Below are 22,698 nucleotides of genomic sequence, written 5' to 3' on the forward strand. Positions count from 1 at the left end.
TTGATTTCGAATAACAGACTGGAAGCTTCAAAAGAGGGTGGTGCTTGGAATCATTGTTCTTCCTCTGTCAAGCATGGTTACCTGCAAGGAAATACGTGCCATCATCATTGCTTTGCACAAAAAGGGCTTCACAGGTAAGGATATTGCTGCCAGTAAGATTGCACCTAAATCAATCATTTATCGGATCATCAAGAAATTCAAGGAGAGCAGTTCAATTGTTATGAAGAAGGCTTCAGGGCGCCCAAGAAAGTCTAGCAAGCGCCAGGACCATCTCCTAAAGTTGATTCAGCTGCGGGATCGGGGAACCACCAATACAGAGCTTGCTCAGGAATGGCAGCAGGCAGGTGTGAGTGCATTTACATGCACAGTGAGGCGAAGACTTTTGGAGGATGGCCTGGTGCAGCAAAAAAGCCACTTCTCTCCAGGAAAAACATCAGGGACAGACTGATATTCTGCAAAAGGTACAGGGATTGGACTGCTGAGGACTGGGGTAAAGTCATTTGCTCTGATGAATTCCCTTTCCAATTGTTTGGGGCATCCGGAATAAAGCTTGTCCGGAGAAGACAAGGTGAGCGCTACCATCAGTCCTGTGTCATGCCAACAGTAAAGTATCCTGAGACCATTCAGGTGTGGGGTTGCTTCTCAGCCAAGGGAGTGGGCTCACTCACAATTTTGCCTGAACACAGCCATGAATAAAGAATGGTACCAACACATCCTCCGAGAGCAACTTCTCCCAACCATCCAGGAACAGTTTGGTGATAAACAATGCCTTTTCCAGCATGGTGGAGCACCTTGCCATAAGGCTCGGGGAACAAAACATAGATATTATGGGTCCATGGCCAGGAAACTTCCCAGACCTTAATCCCATTGAGAACTTGTGGTCAATCCTCAAGAGGCAGGTGGACAAACAAAAACTCACAAATTCTGACAAACTACAAGCATTGATTATGCAAGAATGGGCTGCCATCAGTCAGGATGTGTCCCAGAAGTTAATTAACAGCATGCCAGGGCGGATTGCAGAGGTCTTGAAAAAGAAGGGTCAACAATGCAAATATTGACTTTTTGCATCAACTTCATGTAATTATCAATAAAAGCCTTTGACAGTTATGAAATGCTTGTAATTATACTTCAGTATTCCATAGTAACATCTGACAAAAATATCTAAAGACACTGAGGCAGCAGACTTTGTGGAAATTAATATACAGTGGGGCAAAAAATTATTTAGTCAGCCACCAATTGTGCAAGTTCTCCCACTTAAAAATATGAGAGAGGCCTGTAATGTTCATCATAGGTACACTTCAACTATGATAGACAAAATGAGAATTTTTTTTCCAGAAAATCACATTGTAGGATTTTAAATGAATTTATTTGCAAATTATGGTAGAAAATAAGTATTTGGTCAATAACAAAAGTTTATCTCAATACTTTGTTATATACCCTTTGTTGGCAATGACAGAGGTCAAACGTTTTCTGTAAGGTTTTCACACACTGTTTCTGGTATTTTGGCCCATTCCTCCATGCAGATCTCCTCTAGAGCAGTGATGTTTTGGGGCTGTTGCTGGGCAACATGGACTTTCAACTCCCTCCAAAGATTTTCTATGGGGTTGAGATCTGGAGACTGGCTAGGCCACTCCAGGACCTTGAAATGCTTCTCACGAAGCCACTCCTTCATTGCCCGGGCGGTGTGTTTGGGATCATTGTCATGCTGAAAGACCCAGCCACGTTTCATCTTCAATGCCCTTGCTGATGGAAGGAGGTTTTCACCCAAAATCTCACGATATATGGCCCCATTCATTCTTTCCTTTACACGGATCAGTCATCCTGGTCCCTTTGCAGAAAAACAGCCCCAAAGCATGATGTTTCCACCCCCATGCTTCACAGTAGGTATGCACAGTAGGTATGGTGTTCTTTGGACGCAACTCAGCATTCTTTGTCCTCCAAACACGACGAGTTGAGTTTTTACCAAAAAGTTATATTTTGGTTTCATCTGACCATATGACATTCTCCCAATCTTCTTCTGGATCATCCAAATGCTCTCCAGCAAACTTCAGATGGGCCTGGACATGTACTGGCTTAAGCACATGAGGACACGTCTGGCACTGCAGGATTTGAGTCCCTGGCGGCGTAGTGTGTTACTGATGGTAGGCTTTGTTACTTTGGTCCCAGCTCTCTGCAGGTCATTCACTAGGTCCCCCCGTGTGGTTCTGGGATTTTTGCTCACTGTTCTTGTGATCATTTTGACCCCACGGGGTGAGATCTTGCGTGGAGCCCCAGATCGAGGGAGATTATCAGTGGTCTTGTATGTCTTCCATTTCCTAATAATTGCTCCCACAGTTGATTTCTTCAAACCAAGCTGCTTACCTATTGCAGATTCAGTCTTCCCAGCCTGGTGCAGGTCTACAATTTTGTTTCTGGTGTCCTTTGACAGCTCTTTGGTCTTGGCCATAGTGGAGTTTGGAGTGTGACTGTTTGAGGTTGTGGACAGGTGTCTTTTATACTGATAACAAGTTCAAACAGGTGCCATTAATACAGGTAACGAGTGGAGGACAGAGGAGCCTCTTAAAGAATCTTCTTCTGGATCATCCAAATACAGGTCTGTGAGAGCCAGAAATCTTGCTTGTTTGTAGGTGACCAAATACTTATTTTCTACCATAATTTGCAAATAAATTCATAAAAAATCCTACAATGTGATTATCTGGATTTTTTTTCTCATTTTGTCTGTCATAGTTGAAGTGTACCTATGATGAAAATTACAGGCCTCTCATCTTTTTAAGTGGGAGAACTTGCACAATTGGTGGCTGACTAAATACTTTTTTGCCCCACTGTATGTGTCATTCTCAAAACTTTTGGCCACTACTGTACAACCCCCCCATATATATATAAAAAAGTATATACAGTACAAGTCAAAAGTTTGGACACACCTACTCATTGCCAGATGGTCCTAAGGAGGAGGACATGATGCATCCCCCTCATATCTTTCCCAGGCACAGGCAGTAACCAAAGATTGTTTATGACACCAAGACTGTTTCTTCACAAAGTCAAATTTCCTTCACATTCCACCCTTTTATCACTTGTGTGATAATAATCATTACATTTTAAGGTAAGCATTATATTTTAACTTCATAATCCTATTTCTATTAAAGTAAGGTAAATCAACACATAAAACCAGACACTTCATCATTTCAGGCCCTTCATTCTGGGTTATACAATGTAATTAGTATGGTAATATTATCATCATAATAAAGGTTACACTTCAATTAATGAATGTGAATTCATCAAAAATACACACACATACAGAACATGTTAAGTAACATTGTTGAGACAAACTAAGAAAAAAAACACGCTGCAGCCGATTAAGCAATTTGGGATCCCCAACTTCCAAACAGGGATTCCAACCAAGTCGCAGGTGTCCACTCTGGTTGTGGGGAATTATTCTTAGCAACAGAGGCAATGTATTCGGTGAGATCAGTCGTATTAGAAGAGTGATCTGGGACAAAAGTGTAACTTTCATTGCTAATTATTGCACAAGTGCCCCCTTGACCTGCTAAAAGATAGTCAAGAGCCACTCTGTTTTGCAGAGCCAATTTACGCAATTCTTTTAGCATTTCCAATTTTCTCTATGTCTCTAGAGATCACTTGAATTTGGTCTAGGGCACATGCATATTGACTTTCATAGGGAAGAGAGAGAGGACGTTATAACAGTTTCACACCAACCTTGCTACAATCTAATGGCTCTCCTCATAATTTAGGGACATAGCTCTGTCTCTAGAAGCCACGCCTTTCCAAATCATAATTATAACTATTGATAAGTTATCCAACCCAAATTTAGAATGACATCCTCAGTGCTTCACGTTGGTTCTATCACTTTAATTTAAGACCCTCAACTTAGTACACGCCGATACTGGCAGAATGTACATTTACATTTACATACAGTATATTCATCTTGTATTTCTAGCATTATCTATTCTCATCACTTCCGGTAAAGACATATTGGTATCTCAATGCACTCTTAATCTAAATTACTATACATTTTGCAGTGTGCAGACCTCCACAATCAACCTAATACCCCAAATATTTTTGGGGGGATAAGCCTAAATCAATTACGGGCACGGTTGACCACCCCCCTTCCTCCGGGCACTTATCCTTCTGGCATTTCTTCATTTTATTCTTCAGATAGTGCCTCAGTTCGTCCTCCCCATTGCACATGTTCAAAGTGGATGGCCCTTGATAATGTCTCTCACCTGAGCCGCCACTGTCCTTTACAGTCCATTAAGTCTAGTCTATTTTCCTACCAGTACACCAGCAAGTTTGGACGGGATCTCTCTCTCCATGCTCACTGCACGTGGACTCATGTCACACTCCTGAGCGGAAAGGCATGAGAGAAAAGGCAGTTGATAGCTTCGACTGGATGCTGTGTACAGGTTGCTGGCTTGGACTCAGGTCTCATGGTAGAACTGGTGAAGGACCATACTGAACGCCATTGTTGCCATTACTTAAGCCGGTTGAGGTTCACACTGTTCTTGGTCAAATGATCCCTTCCATACATCTAGATACCATCTGGGGTCACCTTCCCCATAACCCAGAGAGAGGACAGACCAGAACAACAGTTTAGTTTAGGGCATTTCTGATTCAGGAAATCCAGACAAATTATTACTACTATCTGATTGAGTAAATCCAGAGAAATTATTTACGGTATGACAAATTATTATTACTACCAATATTCTTAATACAGTTTTCTAAAACAAATGTCAAAGAAAATAACAACACACAGTTGAAACCATTTTTTTATACTCCCCTATCATCTTGGCGATCTCACAGCAGAGTTACAGGGTCAGAGAGTTCGAGGGCTAATCCTTAGGGAGAAATCCTGACTATCCAGCAGACCCAATCTGGTGAGATTTGTTATTGAAGCCTGACAAAAACAAAGAAAACCAGACAACAACAGCAATACACATGTATCACTCTAGGTGGGGAAAACTTCAATCCATTTGGAGTAACTGTAAACCATTACCAACATCTTTTTCCTGAAAAACAATTTGCATATTTACCAAAGGTCCGGGCCACTTCGCTTCCGCAGCTCCGACCGGTATCCAGGAAGGTCAAGCCTGAGGCGCTGGGCCGCCACTATATTGCCGCGGCTACACCCCTAGAAGCCGAGACCTTTCCCCCCGTGCCAAGATCATTAGCCCCTCTGCTGTTCGTCCTCTGTTGCCCCGTACCCTCCGTACTTTTCCTACCTTTTCTGTGTCTAGAGTCAAAACTATGTCCGACTGCCCCTTGTCTTCTGTTTCTAGGCCCATCCCCCTCCTGTGTCATTGATGGCCAGCCTGAGTACACGGTGAGACGTCTCTTGAGGGTTCGACTAAGGGGCAGGGGTTTACAGGACCTGGATGACTGGGAGGGTTATGACCCGGAGGAGAAGTGCTGGGTTCCCGCTAAAGACATCTTGGACCCGGCCCTCATCGCCGACTTTCACCGCCGGCACCCCAGTCCACCAGGTATCTACCCAGGTGAAATGCCAGGTGGCGTCCCTAGACGGGGGGGGGGGGGGGGGGGTGTACCGTCATGCCCGGATCTGTTTCACCCTGTCCTTGTGCTTGTCTCCACCCCCTCCAGGTGTTGCCCATCTCCCCCACTTACCCTCTGGGTATTTATACCTGTGTTTTCTGTCTGTCTGTGCCAGTTCGTCTTGTTTGTCAAGCTTACCAGTGTTCGTCCTGTCAGCTCCTGTCTTTTCCCAGCCTCTCTTTTTCTCGTCCTCCTGGTTTTTGACCCTTGCCTGTCCTGACCCTTTACTCTGCCCATCCCTGAGCCTGCCTGCCATCCTGTACCTTTGCTCCACTTATGGATTACTGAACTCTGCCTGTACCTGACGCTGAGCCTGCCTGCCATCCTGTACCTTGCTCCTACTCTGGATTATTGACCCCTGCCTGCCTTGTCCTGTCGTTTGCCTGCCCCTGTTGTTACAATAAACATTGTTACTTCACATAGTCTGCACTTGGGTCTTACCTTGATTCCTGATAGTGTTGTGACAAGGTAGAAGTGGTACAGAAGATAGCCCTATTTGATAAAAGACCAAGTCCATATTACGGCAAGAACAGCTCAAATAAGCAAAGAGAAACGACAGACCATCATTACTTTAAGACATGAAGGTCAGTCAATCCGTAACATTTCAAGAACTTTAAAAGTTTCTTCAAGTGCTGTCGCAAAAACCATCAAGTACTATGATGGAACTGGGTCTCATGAGGACTGCCACAGGAAAGGAAGACCCAGAGTTACCTCTACTGCAGAGTATAAATTCATTAGAGTAACCAGCCTCAGAAATTATAGCCCAAATAAATGATTCACAGAGTTAAAGTAACAGACACATCTCAACATCCACTGTTCAGAGGAGACTGCGTGAATCAGGCCTTCATGGTCGAATTGCTGCAAAGAAACCACTACTGAAGGACACCAATAAGAAGAAGAGACTTCTTTGGGCCAACAAACATGAGCAATTGACATTAGACCAGTGGAAATCTGTCCTTTGGTCTGATGAGTCCAAATATTTGATTTATTTCAACTGCCATGTCTTTGTGAGATGCAGAGTAGGTGAACGGATGATCTCCGCATGTGTGGTTCCCACCATGAAGCATGGAGGAGGTGGTGTGAGGGTGTGGGGGTGCTTTCGTGGTGACACTGTCAGATATTTATTTACAATTCAAGGCACACTTAAACAGCATGGCTACCACAGCATTCTGCAGCGATACACCATCCCATCTGGTTTGCGCTTAGTGGGACTATCATTTGTTCTTCAACAGGACAATGACCCAACACACCTCCAGGCTGTGTAAGGGCTATTTGACCAAGATGGAGAGTAATAGAGTGCTGCGTCAGATGACCTGGTCTCCACAATCACCCAATCTCAACCCAATTGAGGTGGTTTGGGATGAGTTGGACCGCAGAGTGAAGGAAAAGCAGCCAACAAGGGCTCAGCATATGTGGGAACTCCTTCAAAACTGTTTGAAAAGCATTCCAGGTGAAGCTTGTTTAGAGAATGCCAAGACTGTGTAAAACTGTCATCAAGGCAAAGGGTGGCTATTTTGAAGGATCTCAAATATAAAATATATTTTGATTTGTTTAACTTTTTGGGTTACTACATGATTCCATATGTGTTATTTCATAGTTTATGTCTTCACTATTATTCTACAATGTAGAAAATAGTAAAAATAAAGAAAACCCCTTGAATGAGTATGTGTCAAAACTTTTGACGGGTACTGTATATAACACCCTGTATTCAAAAACATCTTGTGTTATTTGTAGTGGCTGCAGACCACGAAAACACTTCTCTTCTAAATGCCAACAGACAGCTGTCAGAGGGGCTTTCTATGGTACCATTACCCCCTAGCTCTAATCTTCTCATAAAACTAGTGAATAGCCTTCTCTCTATAAGACTATGGGTACCTTTTTATGCATTACTCGCCTTAAATTTATTTTTTATCATTTATTTTTATACAGATACATTTATATTGAGTTACTGAAATCAGTTGCCGTCCCTCAATTGTTTGCGGATGATGTGTCTCCTCCTGGGCAGCTCACAGTAAGGGTTTGGTCTGGGCGGGTCTAATCCACTTTTGTTCAGACAGGAATTTCCCCCACGCTTTATAAAATGTGCCACCGGTTTTCCTCGCAGACCACCACTGGAAAGCTCCGCAGGCAGAATCAATCATCCTATTCGTGACGCCCAATTGTTGTGGATATTCTTACACAGGGACACTCAAAGTCAATCTTAAATGAATCATTGTGTCACGGTTGTCGTAAGAATGGGACCAAGGCGCAGCGTATGTTGAGTTCCAAATATTTATTTCAAAAGTTAAACTTAAAGCAAAAACAATAGATCAATAAACGAACAACGAAACGTGCCTACGTGGTGCAAAAACACAAAACACAATCAATATCCCACAAAACACAGGTGGGGAAATGATCCCCAATCAGAGGCAACGATAAACAGCTGCCTCTAATTGGGAACAACATTAGCACCAATATAGAAATAGATATACTAGATCACCCCCTAGTCACGCCCTGACCTACTACACCATAGAGAACCATCGTCCGGGTTTGGCCGGTGTAGGCCGTCATTGTAGTTATAGTTAAATAAAGATAAAAAATGAATAATTTAAGAGCATATTCTCGGCGATCTGCCAGATGGTCCTAAGGAGGAGGGTCATGACAGCCCCCCCTCATATCTTTACCAGCACAGGAAGGAACCAAGGGTTGTTTATGACACCAAAGCCAAGATTAACATTTTCAAGAATGTTTCTTCAAAGTTTAATTTCCTTCACACACTCATTGTTGAATTTGCGAATTTCAACTTGTTGTGTAATGTTTAGGATTCGTTTAATCTATAATTTCTCTACATATGACAAGGATTGAAAAGGATTTGCCACTAGATTATCGACTTTATCCATGATGATGATTGCTAGCTTGCTAGCAAAGATTTTGAGAGTCCAATCAAAGCTGCTGTAGATATAATGCGATTTGACGCCATTTTATATGTGGCCAATGTCCTTGAGCCTTCTTAGATGGGCCCTTCTAATGTAATTCTATGGCAGCACCCAAGGGGCATGAATTTTCGAGCTCTACCCATAGATTTTGCGGTGACGTAGTGTCCCCATGAGTGACAGAACACTGTGCCATTCACGGCACAACAAGAGAACATTACCAACCCCTATGCTTCGTATTTTTAGCTGGCTGCCCCACCACCACAGAAAGCACTGAGCTAGGCTGAAACACTTGCATTTTGTGGCTGCCTTACTCAAGAAAGCAAAAAAGAGACCAAGGTTGTATTCTTTTTTTTAAACGTTGTTGGCAAACTGATATGTGACACATATTACTTTATATAAATTCCAGTCATAGTTTATCAAATGCCTTTTCAAAGTCAGCTATGAATACCAGGCCTGGTTTCCCAGATTTTTCAGTGTTCTATTGTTTCCAGTACTTGTCTTATATTATCTCCAATGTATTATACATGTAAAAAACCTGTCTGATTAGGATGAATAATATCCGACAATACTTTTTAATTCTATGCACTATGCATTTTACTAGAATTTTTGCATCACAACACTGAAGTGTAAGGGCCTCCAAATTTTTTAAATGGACTGGATCTTTATATTCACCACTTGGAACTTGTTTCAGTAATAATGAAATCAGACTTTCTTGTTAAGTATCTGATAATCTGCCATTTTCATAGGAGTGGTTAAAACATGCTAATAACGGTCATCTGAGTACATCAAAAAGGTTTGGTATCCCTCAACTGGTATGCCTTCCAGCGCAGGAGTTTTCCCAGACTTAAAGGCTTTAATTGCATCAAAAATGTTCCTCCTCTGTAATTTGGCCTTCACATGAGTCTTTCTGTACAGCTGTTAATTTTACATTATTAATAGAACAATTAACTTTGGTTAGTGGAGATGAAGACAGAAACATATGCTTAAAGTACTTTGCTTCATCTTTCAAAATATAGTTTGGTGAATCATGGGTGACTCCGTCATTTGTAACAAGTTTCAGTAAATTATTTTTGTTAGCATGCAGTTTGCTTAATTTTTATAATATATTACACTTCATCTTTCTTGAATAAGTTCCTACATTTCTTTTTTTCTTGCTATCTATCTGTACTGTTAGTCCTTCTATTTCCTTTATTAACTATGGACTCTTTTGACCTAAAGTGATTTTGTTTAAGAGATGAGTATTGAATTGCATGGTCTCGAAGGCACATTTAAAAGTGTCCCATACAATAAGAGGATCTGCTGTATCTATGTTATTTTGGAAAAAATCTGTTATAAATTCTTCTGTCCTAGTTAAAAACAAGTTTTATTAAATCTCCAATATTCTCGCCCAAGTGGAAATTCTGTAAGACTAATGTATATGCCAATTATTTGATGGTCCAACTGCATTCTGTCCCCTATCAACGCTTTTTTCACTTTTGGCGCCAGCAAGAATGACATACAGTTGAAGTCGGAAGTTTACATACACTTAGGTTGGAGTCATTGAAACTCGTTTTTCCACCACTCCACAAATTTCTTGTTAACAAACTATAGTTTTGTCAAGTCGGTTAGGACATCTATCTACTTTGTGCATGACACAAGTAATTTTTCCAACAATTGTTTACAGACAGATTATTTCACTTATAATTCACTGTATCACAATTCCAGTGGGTCAGAAGTTTACATACACTAAGTTGACTGTGCCTTTAAACAGCTTGGAAAATTCCAGAACCTGTGGATGCATTTCAAGGCCTACCTTCAAACTCAGTGCCTCTTTGCTTGACATCATGGGAAAATCAAAAGAAATCAGCCAAGACCTCAGAAAAAAAATTGTGGACCTCCACAAGTCTGGTTCATCCTTAGGAGCAATTTCCAAATGCCTGAATGTACCACGTTCATCTGTACAAACAATGGTACGCAAGTATAAACACCATGGGACCACTCAGGAAGGAGATGCGTTCTGTCTCCAAGAGATGAACATACTTTGGTGCGAAAAGTGCAAATCAATCCCAGAACAACAGCAAAGGACCTTGTGAAGATGCTGGAGGAAACAGGTACAAAGTATCTATATCCACAGTAAAACAAGTTCTATATTGACATAACCTGAAAGGTCGCTCAGCAAGGAAGAAGCCACTGCTCCAAAACCTCAATAAAAAAGCCAGACTACGGTTTGCAACTGCACATGTGGACAAAGATCATACTTTCCTCTGGTCTGATGAAACAAAAAAATAACTATTTGGCCATAATGACCATCGTTATGTTTGGAGGAAAAAGGGGGAGGCTTGCAAGCCAAAGAACACCATCCCAACCGTGAAGCACGGGGGTGGCAGCATCATGTTGTGGTGGTGCTTTGCTGCAGGAGGGGCTTGTGCGCTTCACAAAATAGATGGCATCATGAGGCAGGAAAATTATGTGGATATACTGAAGCAACATCTCAAGACATCAGTCAGGAAGTTAAAGCTTGGTCGCAAATGGATCTTCCAAATGGACAATGACCCCAAGCATACTTCCAAAGTTGCGGCAAATTGGCTTAAGGACAACAAAGTCAAGGTATTGGAGTGGCCATCACAAAGCTCTGACCTCAATCCTATAGAATATTTGAGGGCAGAAGTGTGTGCAAGCAAAGAGGCCTACAAACCTGACTCAGTTACACCAGCTCTGTCAGGAGGAATGGGCCAAAATTCACCCAACTTATTGTGGGAAGCTTGTGGAAGGCTACCCAAAACGTTGACCCAAGTTAAACAATTTAAAGGCAATGCTACCAAATACTGTAACGGTCGTCGTATGAAGAAGGTGTGGACCAAATCGCAGCGTGGGAAGTGTTCATGATTATTTATTTAAAAAACTGACCACTGAGAAAAAATGTAACAACACGAAACAATTCTGTCTGGTGAAGACACAAAAACAGAAAACAACTACCCACAAAAACCATGTGGGAAAAAGCTACCTAAGTATGGTTCTCAATCAGAGACAACGATAAACAGCTGCCTCAGATTGAGAACCACACCCGGCCAAACAACAAAGAAATACAAAACATAGAAAATGAACATAGAATGCCCACCCAAATCACACCCTGACCAAACCAAAATAGAGACATAAAAAGCTCTCTACGGTCAGGGCGTGACAAATACAAATTGAGTGTATGTAAACTTCTGACCCACTGGGAATGCGATGAAAGAAATAAAAGCTGAAATAAATTATTCTCTCTACTATTATTCTGACATTTCACATTCTTAAAATAAAGTGGTGATCCTAACTTTTTGCTAGGATTAAATGTCAGGAATTGTGAAAAACTGAGTTTAAATGTATTTGGCTAAGGTGTATGTAAACTTCCGACTTCAACTGTATATACTGCATTTAATACTATTCTGCTGTATCTTAGTCTGTGCAGCTCTGACATTGCTCGTCCATATATTCATATATTCTTAATTCCATTCCTTTACTTAGATTTGTGTGAATTGGGTATATGTTGTGAAATTGTTAGATATTACTTGTTAGATATTGTTGCATTGTCGGAACTAGAAGCACAAGCATTACGCTACACCCGCAATAACATCTGCTAAACACTTGTATGTGACCAATCATTTTTGTTGTTGTTGTTGATTGTCCTTCACAGTCCATTGATGTATTTAAAACCGTATTATAATCTGCCACCCTAATAATAGAGTCTTGTATTACTTATTAGTATTTATGTATATACGTATATATGCACAAAGAAGCGTGGATCATCATTATTTGGATCATATAAATTAATTAATGAGCCAATAACATATTTGAAATAATCCATCTACCTTGGGGATCGTTTTGGACAATTTGCACATTCGGATCAAAATTATTGTTAATTGATATCATCACCCCTTTTGAGTTTCTTTGCCCATGGGAGAAGTATATTTCACCCCCCACCATTCTTTTCCCCACACAACTTCATCTAAAATTATTGAATGAGTTTCCTGTAAACAAGAGATATTATATTCCTTCTCTTTTAGCCAGGAAAACACTGATCGTCTTTTCTTATTATCTGCTAAGCCATTACATTTATAACTGGCTATACTTATTTCACCATTTACCATAATGAGATACAAGTTTCGATTATATTTATCATAAGATATGTTTGTAAGCTTACCATTAAAGTCACGACTGAGTGTCCATATAGCTGTACCATGATATTTGCATTGCTACTAAGTAAACCTCCAATTGTTCTCCACTTTTGCATATGCTAAAACCTCCTCCCATCCCAAGTTGGGTTGTCATCCCAGTGACCGGTACACCACCCCATCCCACCGGATCCCAGGGCCCCCGAGAGACTGGGACCCATCCTTCAAAAAGAGCACACAGTGCCACCCACAGAACGCTGTCCTAACCTAATAATGGACCAATACAAGTATAAATAGGGGTTTCTGCAGATGCAGGAATGCCCACATGCAGGAACGCCCCCAAATTGCGGTCCGCAATTGCACCCTTCTCCCAACAGATGGCCTGCCATACCATAATCAGTTGCATACTCAACCAAAACACTCCCTTTGACCAGAACCCTCATATACAGCCAAAGCAGTAGGTGGGGGCATGCACCTATAGCATTTGTTTGCCGACAGACATATTATCAAAGAAGACCCCGTACTGTAGGTGGCGGCAATATGGAATGTTTTTTTTGTTTTTCTTATTCAATACCCCGTCCAGCTGGTGGCGGTAATGCACCATTAACATTGGATGCCAACCGCCGTTAAACCCCATCGAAGAAGAAGAAGTGGCCGCGGGAATACACCAGTAGGTGTAGTCTGCCATAAAACTTTGAAGGAGAAGGAGAAGAAGAAGAAGAGCCCTCCTCGGGGTGTATAGTTATTTCTTTTAATGTTTTATCAAGACAAGCAAGTTGAAAATGACCTTTGCCTTTCCTCTGTGAATGAATGTTTTTATAGATGAAGACCTAGACTAAAATGTTTAATAGCTACCTTGAATGGAAACGTAATAGTTGAATGAATGAGACTGGCGTCTTGAAAAGATAGAACATGTACCTGTTGCGCTTCTCTATTGCCATCATTCTTGGGTTTGTGTGGTATTTATTTGACCGCGGACAAGTAGCGGCTCAAATTGTTTTATGTTTACTATTTTGGCAATCAACCCCAAATGTTTTAATAAAGACCAGGCGGGAAAGCGGAACTCAGACAGACGATGTGGCTGAAGAAGATTTATTCCAGGTAATTTAAAAATTCTATGCATTTGTTATGACTGACTATTCAATTGCAGTAAGGTGCTACTTTTTCATCTGCACGAGAGATCATCATTGCTACAATGTAAAGCTCATAATGAGATTCAATGTAACAGGGCAAGTGAGCCATGCACGTTACTTTTGTTTACAAAATGAGAGAAACAATGTAACCAGTTTATGATTCATGTCAGTCATGTCAATGTTCACTCATTAATAGCACCAAACATTTTGATATTTCAACTGATTGCAGAGAGGCAATCTATTAAGTCGTTAGCCAATGAAACATTACGGGTGTCGTAGTTGTGGGGTCAAATGAAACGTTTACAATTATAATGGAAAGTTATTGACATGGACCTCCTCGTGTCCTATATATAGCCGGTTGCAAATTGCCCATATTTTTACAAGTGGAGGGGAAAAATAAGGTGATACATGGGTGAAGAAAGGGGCGCTATGACAACACCCGCGAAATAATGGTGTTCCCCTAGCCCAGTAATCCTTGTACCATCTAAATCGCTGTGAACAGGTGGTGGGCGGTTTTGGTCCACCAGCTTCAAACATCTGTGAAAACTATTTTGCGATTTAGATGGTACAATGCTTCCCTACTCGATTCAGTGCTTGCTTTTTTTTTTAACGTGAACTGAAATTGAACGAACAGTATTTTAGCAACCAGGAAATAACAGGGCGATTTCCGCTAGATAACCCAACCACAAAGTCACAACATTTTGACAACAGATGCCGCTCCAGAGAATATTGATAAAAGTCCCCTTGTCCGAGAGATTTACATGGTTATCAAAATGTCACACCAGGGTAAGCCTACAAGAAACACAGCCCTTATTTTAAGTGTTTGTAAAATCTCCTATGGGAAAAAATGAATGGTGAAAACCTTTTGGAATCATTTAAGTCTTTGACCGCTAGGTTTTATGGGTGTTATGACACCTCCACTGTTGGGCTTTATTAGCGCCCGGTATATTATGGACAAATACATATAAATAGTATGTGTAGCACCTTTAAACTTGGCTAAGTGAAGTGGATTGACACCTGTAAATAGACTTGCGGAAATGTAATTTCATCACGGGTCCCTGATGTGTACTACACAGAAATGCATAATTATGGATACGAAAGTCGTTCTCTTCATTGTGATGTAGCCAAAACTTCCACCCGTTACACAAAGGTAGAAATATGCAATATTCTTCTTTGCCTATTTGGGTATTATTCTACAGACTGGTTATTATTTTAAAGCTGTGCTATGCAGAAATAGCATAGCGTAGAAACAGCACACATAGAACAGATCTACTGCTTATTAAACTTGCTTTCGATGAGAATGACAGATCTATAACATACATTTCTATGTGAATTTGGTCATGTCACCCAAAAAGTTACATATTGCAGCTTTATTTGAGCTCTGCCACCAAACAAGAACAAATGATGTTGGTCCGGACTGGGCCAAATCTTAACCTATCATAGACTATCATGTTTCACAAGTCTTAACATCAAAGTAAAGCTCAGTAGGGTATTGTACAGTAAAGTAGAGTACAGTACATTATAGTGTATTCAACTGAGGTGTGCTCTACTGTGCAATGTACTGAACTCTATTCTACTCTACTGAACTCTACTCTATTGTACTATACAGTGCTGCCCAAACTTGTGAAACATAGACGTCTATGGTTGGTTCAGATTTACGGAACCAAATCTGAACCTATCATGGACGTCTATGTTAGGGCCAAATTTATGCTGGTTCAGGTTTCTGTGGGTGTTGAAATCTGCTTGTCAACGTCCATGGACGTCCGGCGTTGACTACTATGATTTCCCATTGTAGCTCAATTGTAGAGATTCCTTTACCGATTTTTCCGAAATTCTGTTAGCGATTTGGTAACAGAATTTCTAGTTTTAAACATTTAATAAATGATCAACAAAATTGATATCAGTAACAACACTATAACTAATTGATAGGTCTACCTTGTTACTTCTGTGAACTTTCATTATCCTCCCTCATGAAGGAGAGAAATTAGAAAATATCTTGAAGGTATGTGGGGTTTTGGTAACAGAATTTCAAGGCACAAGGCAACCTGTCTTAAACATACAGAGGGCAGATTTTTTTTTTACTAAACTAAATGTGTTGATTTTAATTGACAGCGGTCTTCACCTCAACAGTGTAGTGTTTTGATCACAGGAGGTTGGTGGCACCTTAATTAAAGAGAACAGGCTCGTGGTAATGACTTGAGCGGAATTGCTGGAATGGTATCAAATGCATCGTTTCCATGTGTTTGATGCAATTCCATATGCTCTGTTGCAGCCATTATTATGAGCCGGCCTCCCCTCAGCAGCCTCCACTGGTTTTGATGTATTTCAAATACCTTTTTATCTTTTTTTCCTGGTCGATGTTTTCTAAGACCCCTTTTTTAAATCAGTTTTACAAGAAGTCAAACTGACACCCAACTTCACATGTTAGTGCTCATGGGTCCTTTTACATGGAAAATGAACTTAAGACATCTTTCTACTTAATCTACATGGCAAGGAATGAATGATATCCAACCACTATAATCACCTCTTTACTGTGTCCTGTACTGTACTCTTTACTGTACTGAACTCTACTGTAATGTATCTGAATTGTCTTACAGGAAACCACTGACCATTTAGGTTGTGATGTGACTGATACAACAAGCACTAAAGCTGAAACGTCACAGGAGACACAGTTTCCCCATGTGAAGAGATCTCTTCAGCAAGGTGTGCAATTTTGCTCTGCATAATTTGAGATCCTGCCAGAATGTTCCTAGACATTTTTTGTAAGTAATCCTGTCAGGCTTTCTGCCAGGGTAAGAGATTTGTAAAGTGGAGTCTATTGTTAAGATCAAGGACGAATAACGAAAACATTTTGAGCCAACATTCTGCCCTTTTCCTTAGTGTACTTGGTCAGGCAAATGTAGTTCTTCTGTATTCTGTGACACAGTTGAATAGGATAGCAATGCAGCTGCAGACATATCTCATGTTACATGATCTGGGGCTTGGGTGACAAAGATGTTGTGGCAATGGACTCAAAAATAACTCTTTCAATGTGCTGTGCTGTGGATTATGGAAAGCGGGTGTTGCTTTACCAAGCTCTGCTTGTAAATGGAACGAGTTGGTTGGCATATTTTGTATAAGGCATGCTCAGACCGGTTTGGACTGTTTTCTGTCGGGAAGTGTTTTTGATAATCCTGCTAAAATGAATTTCCCAGCTCACTTCAACCGACACTTTTGAATAAATCATAAGTACAAAATGTAGCCTTTCACTTACAATACTCAGGGCTCTTTTGAAGTGTGTTCAGAAAGTACACATTTTGTTACATTACAGCCTTATTCTAAATTGTATTAAATCGCTCCCCCCCCCCTCAAACTACACACAATTCCCCATAATGACAAAGCAAAAACAGTTTTTTAGAAATTGTTGCAAATGTATATAAAAAACTAAATCTGCAATATCACATTTACATGAGTATTCAGACCCTTTACTCAGTACTTTGTTGAAGCACCTTTGGCAGCAGTTACAGCCTCGAGTGTTCTTGGGTATGACACTACAAGCTTGGCACACCTGTATTTGGGGAGTTAATCCCATTCTTCTCTGCAGATCCTCTTAAGCTCTGTCAGATTAGATGGGTAGCGTGGCTGCACAGCTATTTTCAGGTCTCTCCAGAGATGTTAGATCGGTTTCAAGTCCGGGCTCTGGCTGGGCAACTCAACAACATTCAGAGACTTGTCCCGAAGCCACTCCTGCGCTGTCTTGGCTGTGTGCTTAGGGTTGTTGTCCTGTTGGAAGGTGAACCTTCGCCCTAGTCTGAGGTCCTGAGCGCTCTGGAGCAGGTTTTCATCAAGGATCTCTATGTACTTTGCTCCATTCATCTTTCCCTCAATCCTGACTAGTCTCCCAGTCCCTACCGCTGAAAAACATACCCACAGCAGGATGCTGCCACCACCATGTGTCACCGTAGGGATGGATTGGCCAGGTGATGAGTGGTGCCTGGTTTCCTCCAGACATGACACTTGGCATTCAGGCCAAAGAGTTCAATCTTTGTTTCATCGGACCAGAGAATCTTTTTTCTCATGGTCTGAGAGTCCTTTAGGTTCCTTTTGCCAAACTCCAAGCGGGCTTTCATGTGCCTTTTACTGAGGAGTGGCATCCGTCTGGCCACTCTACCATAAAGGCCTGATTGGTGGAGTGCTGCAGAGATTGGTTGTCCTTCTGGAAAGTTCTCCCATCTCCACAGAGGAACTCTGGAGCTCTGTCAGACTGACCATCGGGTTCTTGGTACCCCCCTGACCGAGGCCCTTCTCCCCGATTGCTCAGTTTGGCCAGGCGGCCAGCTCTAGGAAGAGTCTTGGTGGTTCCAGACTTCTATTTAAGAATGTAGGCCACCATGTTCTTGGGGACCTTCAATGCTGCAGAATGTTTTTTGGTACCCTTCCCCAGATCTGTGCCTCGACATAATCCTGTCTCGGAGCTCAAGGTACAATTCCTTCGACCTCGCCGAATCAAGACGATTTTTGCTCTGACATGCACGGTCAACTGTGGGACCAATCAATTGAATTTACCACAGGTGGACTTCAAGTTGTAGAAACATCCAAAGGATGATCAATGGAAACCTAATGCACCTGAGACAAATTTCAAGTCTCAAAGCAAAGGGTCTGAATACTTGTGCAAATAAGGTATTTCTGTTTTTTATTTTTAATAGATATGCAAAAATGTCTAAAAACCAGTTTTGGCTTCGTCATTATGGGCTTTTGTGTGTAGATTGATGACGGATAAACAATAAAATAATAAAATGTAGAATAAGGCTGTAATGTGGAAAAAGTGAAGGGGTCTGAATACTTTCCGAATGCACTTAAATGTACATATTTTTTTTTGTCTTCATCAACTATATTGCCTTTGTTGATTTTGAGTGTACGTTTTCCCCAGTGTTTGACTGTGCCTACGCCCAGCTAGTCCTCCCCTGGTACAGCGTCCCTGAGCCCTGCGACAGTCAGCTCCTGCACCAGGTGCTGTGGAGGGAGTTTGACCAAGTCATCGATCAAGTCATCAGCAGAGGCAAAGACTTTGACATCTGTGCTGCAAGTGTGGGCTGCATTCGCATCCTGACCCAGCACCTCCATAATGCCAAACAGTCTCATAGGTAATACGGCTCTCCTGAAGTCGCTAGTAGAATATCAATAGAAGCAATAGATTATGTCATCACCCATATTGAGTTGCCGTTCTACAGCTGTATCGCTTGCCTATACTGTTGAAGTGGTTTATGTATATGTGATTGTTTTGGATAAATCACTAACATCCTAGGTTGTGAATTTCAAAAAAAAAAAAAAAAAAGATTTAATGTGACCTAGGGTACTATGCAAGTTGTCACATGATGGAAGAATGGCCTGTATTAAGTATTGCGGTGATAGAATGTCTCGCTTATCAATGTGTTATGCTCTGTCCTAATATCATCAATCTAGGTATTATTACTCACTTTGTCATGATTCCAAATAGACTATTTTTATTAATTTTGTCTGTCTGTTTTGTTTTCTCTCTCTCTCTGTGTGTGTCAGAAAACCATTGTTCCGCTCTAGAGGAGAGGAGGTTGAAGTTCTTCGAGTGTTCTCTGAAGCACTGGTGCGAAACCTTTTACCACAGTCCCTATGGGGACTGGCAGTCAGCCACTGTGCCTTAAATGAGATAGTTGCCTTAAAAGGTAAGCCCCACAATATAGGCCTATCAGTGCCTCATGTATTCTCTCAGCACATTTACTGAAGTTTTGAAAAAAGAAAAAATTAGCACGAAACCATTGTTTCTTATCATTCTATCATGAGGAGTAAAGGATAGAGTTTAGAAATAGTGCACATACCATGCTGTAACTAAACTAGGGCTCTCCTTTCGAGGAAAGCTAACACAATGTGTTATTGAAACCTGCAGATAATGTAGAACAACACATTTCACTGCACCTATGTGACAATAAAACATATATATATTTTTTATAATGGTCAGTGGCTCTGATCACAGGAGCCAGTGAAACGGCTTGGATAATTTACATGTATGGCTTTGTAATGGTAACTATATATACTGAGCAAAAATAGAAACGCAACATGCAAAAATTTCAAAGATTTTACTGAGTTACGGTTCATAGAAGGAAATCAGTCAAATTAAATAAATTCATTAGGCCTTAATTTATGGATTTCACATGACTGGGAATACAGATATGCATCTGTTGGTCACAGATACCTTAAACAAAATGTTGGGACGTGGATCAGAAAACTAGTCCGTATCTGGTGTGACCACCATTTGCCTCATGCAGCGTGACGCATCCCCTTCACATAGAGTTGATCAGCCTTTTGATTGTGGCCTGTGGAAGGTTGTTCTCTTCAATGGCTGTGCAAAGTTGCTTGGTATTGGGGGAACTGGAACACGCTGTCGTACACCTCGATCCAGAGCATCCCCAACATTCTCAATGGCAGACATGTCTGGTGAGTATGCAGGCCATGAAAGAACTGGGACATTTTCAGCTTCCAGACATTATGTACAGATCCTAGCGACATGGGGCCGTGCATTATCATGCTGAAACATGAGGTAATCGCGGCGGATGAATGGCACTACAATGGGCCTCAGGATCTTGTCATGACATCTCTGTGCATGTAAATTGCCATCGATAAAATGCAATTGTGTTCATTGTCTGTAACTTATGCCTGCCCATACCATAACCCCACCGCCACCATTGGGCACTCTATTCACAATGTTGACATCAGCAAACCGCTCGCCCACACGATGCCATACTAGTAGTTTGCGGTTGTGAATCCAGTTGGACGTATTGCCAAATTCTATAAAACAACGTTGGAGGCGGCTTATGTTAAGAAATGTACATTCAATTCTCTGGCAACAGCTCTATTGGACATTCCTGCAGTCATTATGCCAATTGCACGCTCCCTCAATTTGAGACATCTGTGTCATTTATTCCTTTTGCTTACTTTCGGAATAACTGTAAGATGTAAATATTGTGTCGTTCCTGGAAGCTGTTGCCGTAGTGATAACCAAAAGATACCTATGTGAGACAACTGCACATTTTAGAATGGCTTTTTATTGTCCCCAGCACAAGGTGCATCTGTGTAATTACCATTCTGTTTAATCAGCTTCTTGAAATGCCACACCAGTCAGGTGGATTGATTATATTAGCAAAAGAGAAATGCAGGGATGTAAACAAATTTGTGTACAAGATTTAAGAGAAACAAGCTTCCCAAATAAGATATTTTATTTCAGCTCATGAAACATGGCAGTTTATATTTTTGTTTAGTATTTATTGAACATGGTTTTGTCCCACTACTATGTGGTTTTACTCTGTAGTAGGTATCCCACCACATTGACTTTGTTATCCATGCCCTCAGTACTGGACCTGCTGGTGCGGTGGCTCTCAGACCCTGACAACCTCAACCAGCTGGTGGTGAGTCAGCTGGATGGAGCGACCCGTAAGAGCTCTGTGGAGGAGCTGTGTGGGTCCCACTCTGACAGGGCCTCTCCAGCCTCCCTGGAGAGCCAGGCCAGTGGAGCGTGAGTGGACCTTTTCCTACCAGGCTGCCTCTCTTGTCTTTAATAAACATGCTTCAGTGCTGCAAGGGTGCAGAGAACACAGAAAGAAATTGTGCTTTGGTTTTGTTTGGTGGCCATTTTAGGACGCAGGATGAAACAGAGGATGCTCAAACCAGTGACAGCAAGTCCAAAAAGAAAGGTGAGGGTATTTGTGTATTTGAAACCATCACTAGGCTAATTAAAATGTCCAGTTTGTTCTGTTTTCTTTCCCCTGCCTTAGTTATCACAGTTTGCAGTCAATTTATGACATAGAAAAGGGCAATGAAAAATGTTGACACTTAGCTAATCGGATATGTGTGGTTTTTCCAGCTAACAAATTGAAGGAAGGCTGGTCTAAATTCCTTGACAAGATGAGATTGAATAAGGCTAAAAGGGAGAAGATGAAGAAAAGGGAGCAGGCGCTGGTTGCCACGGTCATGTCTGTCGAGGGTCGTCCATCAAACGAAAATGAAGGGAGTAGCCTGGAGGGTTCCATCCGGAACCAGCAGGACTCTGACAGCGTAAGGACACTGCACCAGAAAGAGCGTCTCTGCAGTCATCACTGCACTATTCACCCTGTTCTAGTCTCTTTTTAATAGCAATTCAATTGATTTCTAAAGACAGTGCTAAAGACAGTGCATATGTACAGACAGTTTTGCCATCTATCCAATAGAAGATTATTTCATATTATTTCTGAATGTCCTCTCTCCTCCCCAAACATTGTTCTATTTATAGTCTGGTAACATTAAGTATCAAACTGAGGATGAAATAACACTGCTGACATTTTTATTTTGTCATTGGTTTGTTTCACCAGGAGGACAGTGATCTGGAGAGATACTGGAACAGTGTACAAGAGGATATGATGGAATTCAAGCTGTCGTATGAGCTGTGGCGAGTTGGCCACTGGGCTGTCAGCGTCCCTTGTGTAAGTCACTAATCGCACACAAGTCACTGTGGAATGCTTTGAATGCAACTACTGTTAGTTATGAAACTGAGCTGTGTGAAGACATGTCCTTGGTCGTTCTGTTATCTGTTTGTGCCAGAATGGTGTGTAAAGTAAGATGTTACTGTCTGTAGGTGGAGAGGGAAAACGACGAACTGTGTTTTACAGTTCACCTGGAGGAGAGGGACAACCCTGAAAACCTTCACTGGAACGTGAGGAAGACCCAAACAGACATCATCCACTTCCGCAACCTATGGCAGGTTAGGGAATTATGAAGAGGGAGATTGTATTGTTGCTATTGTGTTGCACAAGGTACCATTTCACTATGTAACCTCATGGCCAATGAAATAAGGTAAAGCCGCTATGCTGTTTGGTATTGAATTCAGTGTAAAATGTTTTTGAGAAATGAGACCAATGGTAACTTCCTTATTTTGTTGGGTCTCAAGATGACAAAACCACAGCACTCTTG

General features: G+C 41.4%; 1 protein-coding gene across 4 annotated transcripts in view; it reads left to right on the plus strand.

Moving 5' to 3' along the window:
- Nucleotides 1–13,287: 13,287 nt before the first annotated feature.
- Nucleotides 13,288–22,698, plus strand: part of LOC129827710 (uncharacterized) — a 71,403-nt gene continuing 61,992 nt past the window's right edge. For all 4 annotated transcript variants that reach the window (XR_008755214.1, XR_008755215.1, XM_055888802.1 and 1 more), the window contains exons 1-9: nt 13,288–13,714; nt 16,344–16,449; nt 18,656–18,869; nt 19,282–19,424; nt 21,106–21,268; nt 21,391–21,446; nt 21,617–21,807; nt 22,101–22,211; nt 22,364–22,489. Coding sequence is in view for 2 of the 4 variants with exons in the window: in XM_055888802.1 (XP_055744777.1) it covers nt 13,526–13,714; nt 16,344–16,449; nt 18,656–18,869; nt 19,282–19,424; nt 21,106–21,268; nt 21,391–21,446; nt 21,617–21,807; nt 22,101–22,211; nt 22,364–22,489 (1,299 nt within the window). In the remaining 2 variants the exon portion in view is untranslated. The remainder of the gene's footprint in view (nt 13,715–16,343; nt 16,450–18,655; nt 18,870–19,281; nt 19,425–21,105; nt 21,269–21,390; nt 21,447–21,616; nt 21,808–22,100; nt 22,212–22,363; nt 22,490–22,698) is intronic.

The sequence above is a fragment of the Salvelinus fontinalis genome, chromosome 29, assembly GCF_029448725.1.
Source record: "Salvelinus fontinalis isolate EN_2023a chromosome 29, ASM2944872v1, whole genome shotgun sequence".
Taxonomy (NCBI): Eukaryota; Metazoa; Chordata; class Actinopteri; order Salmoniformes; family Salmonidae; genus Salvelinus; species Salvelinus fontinalis.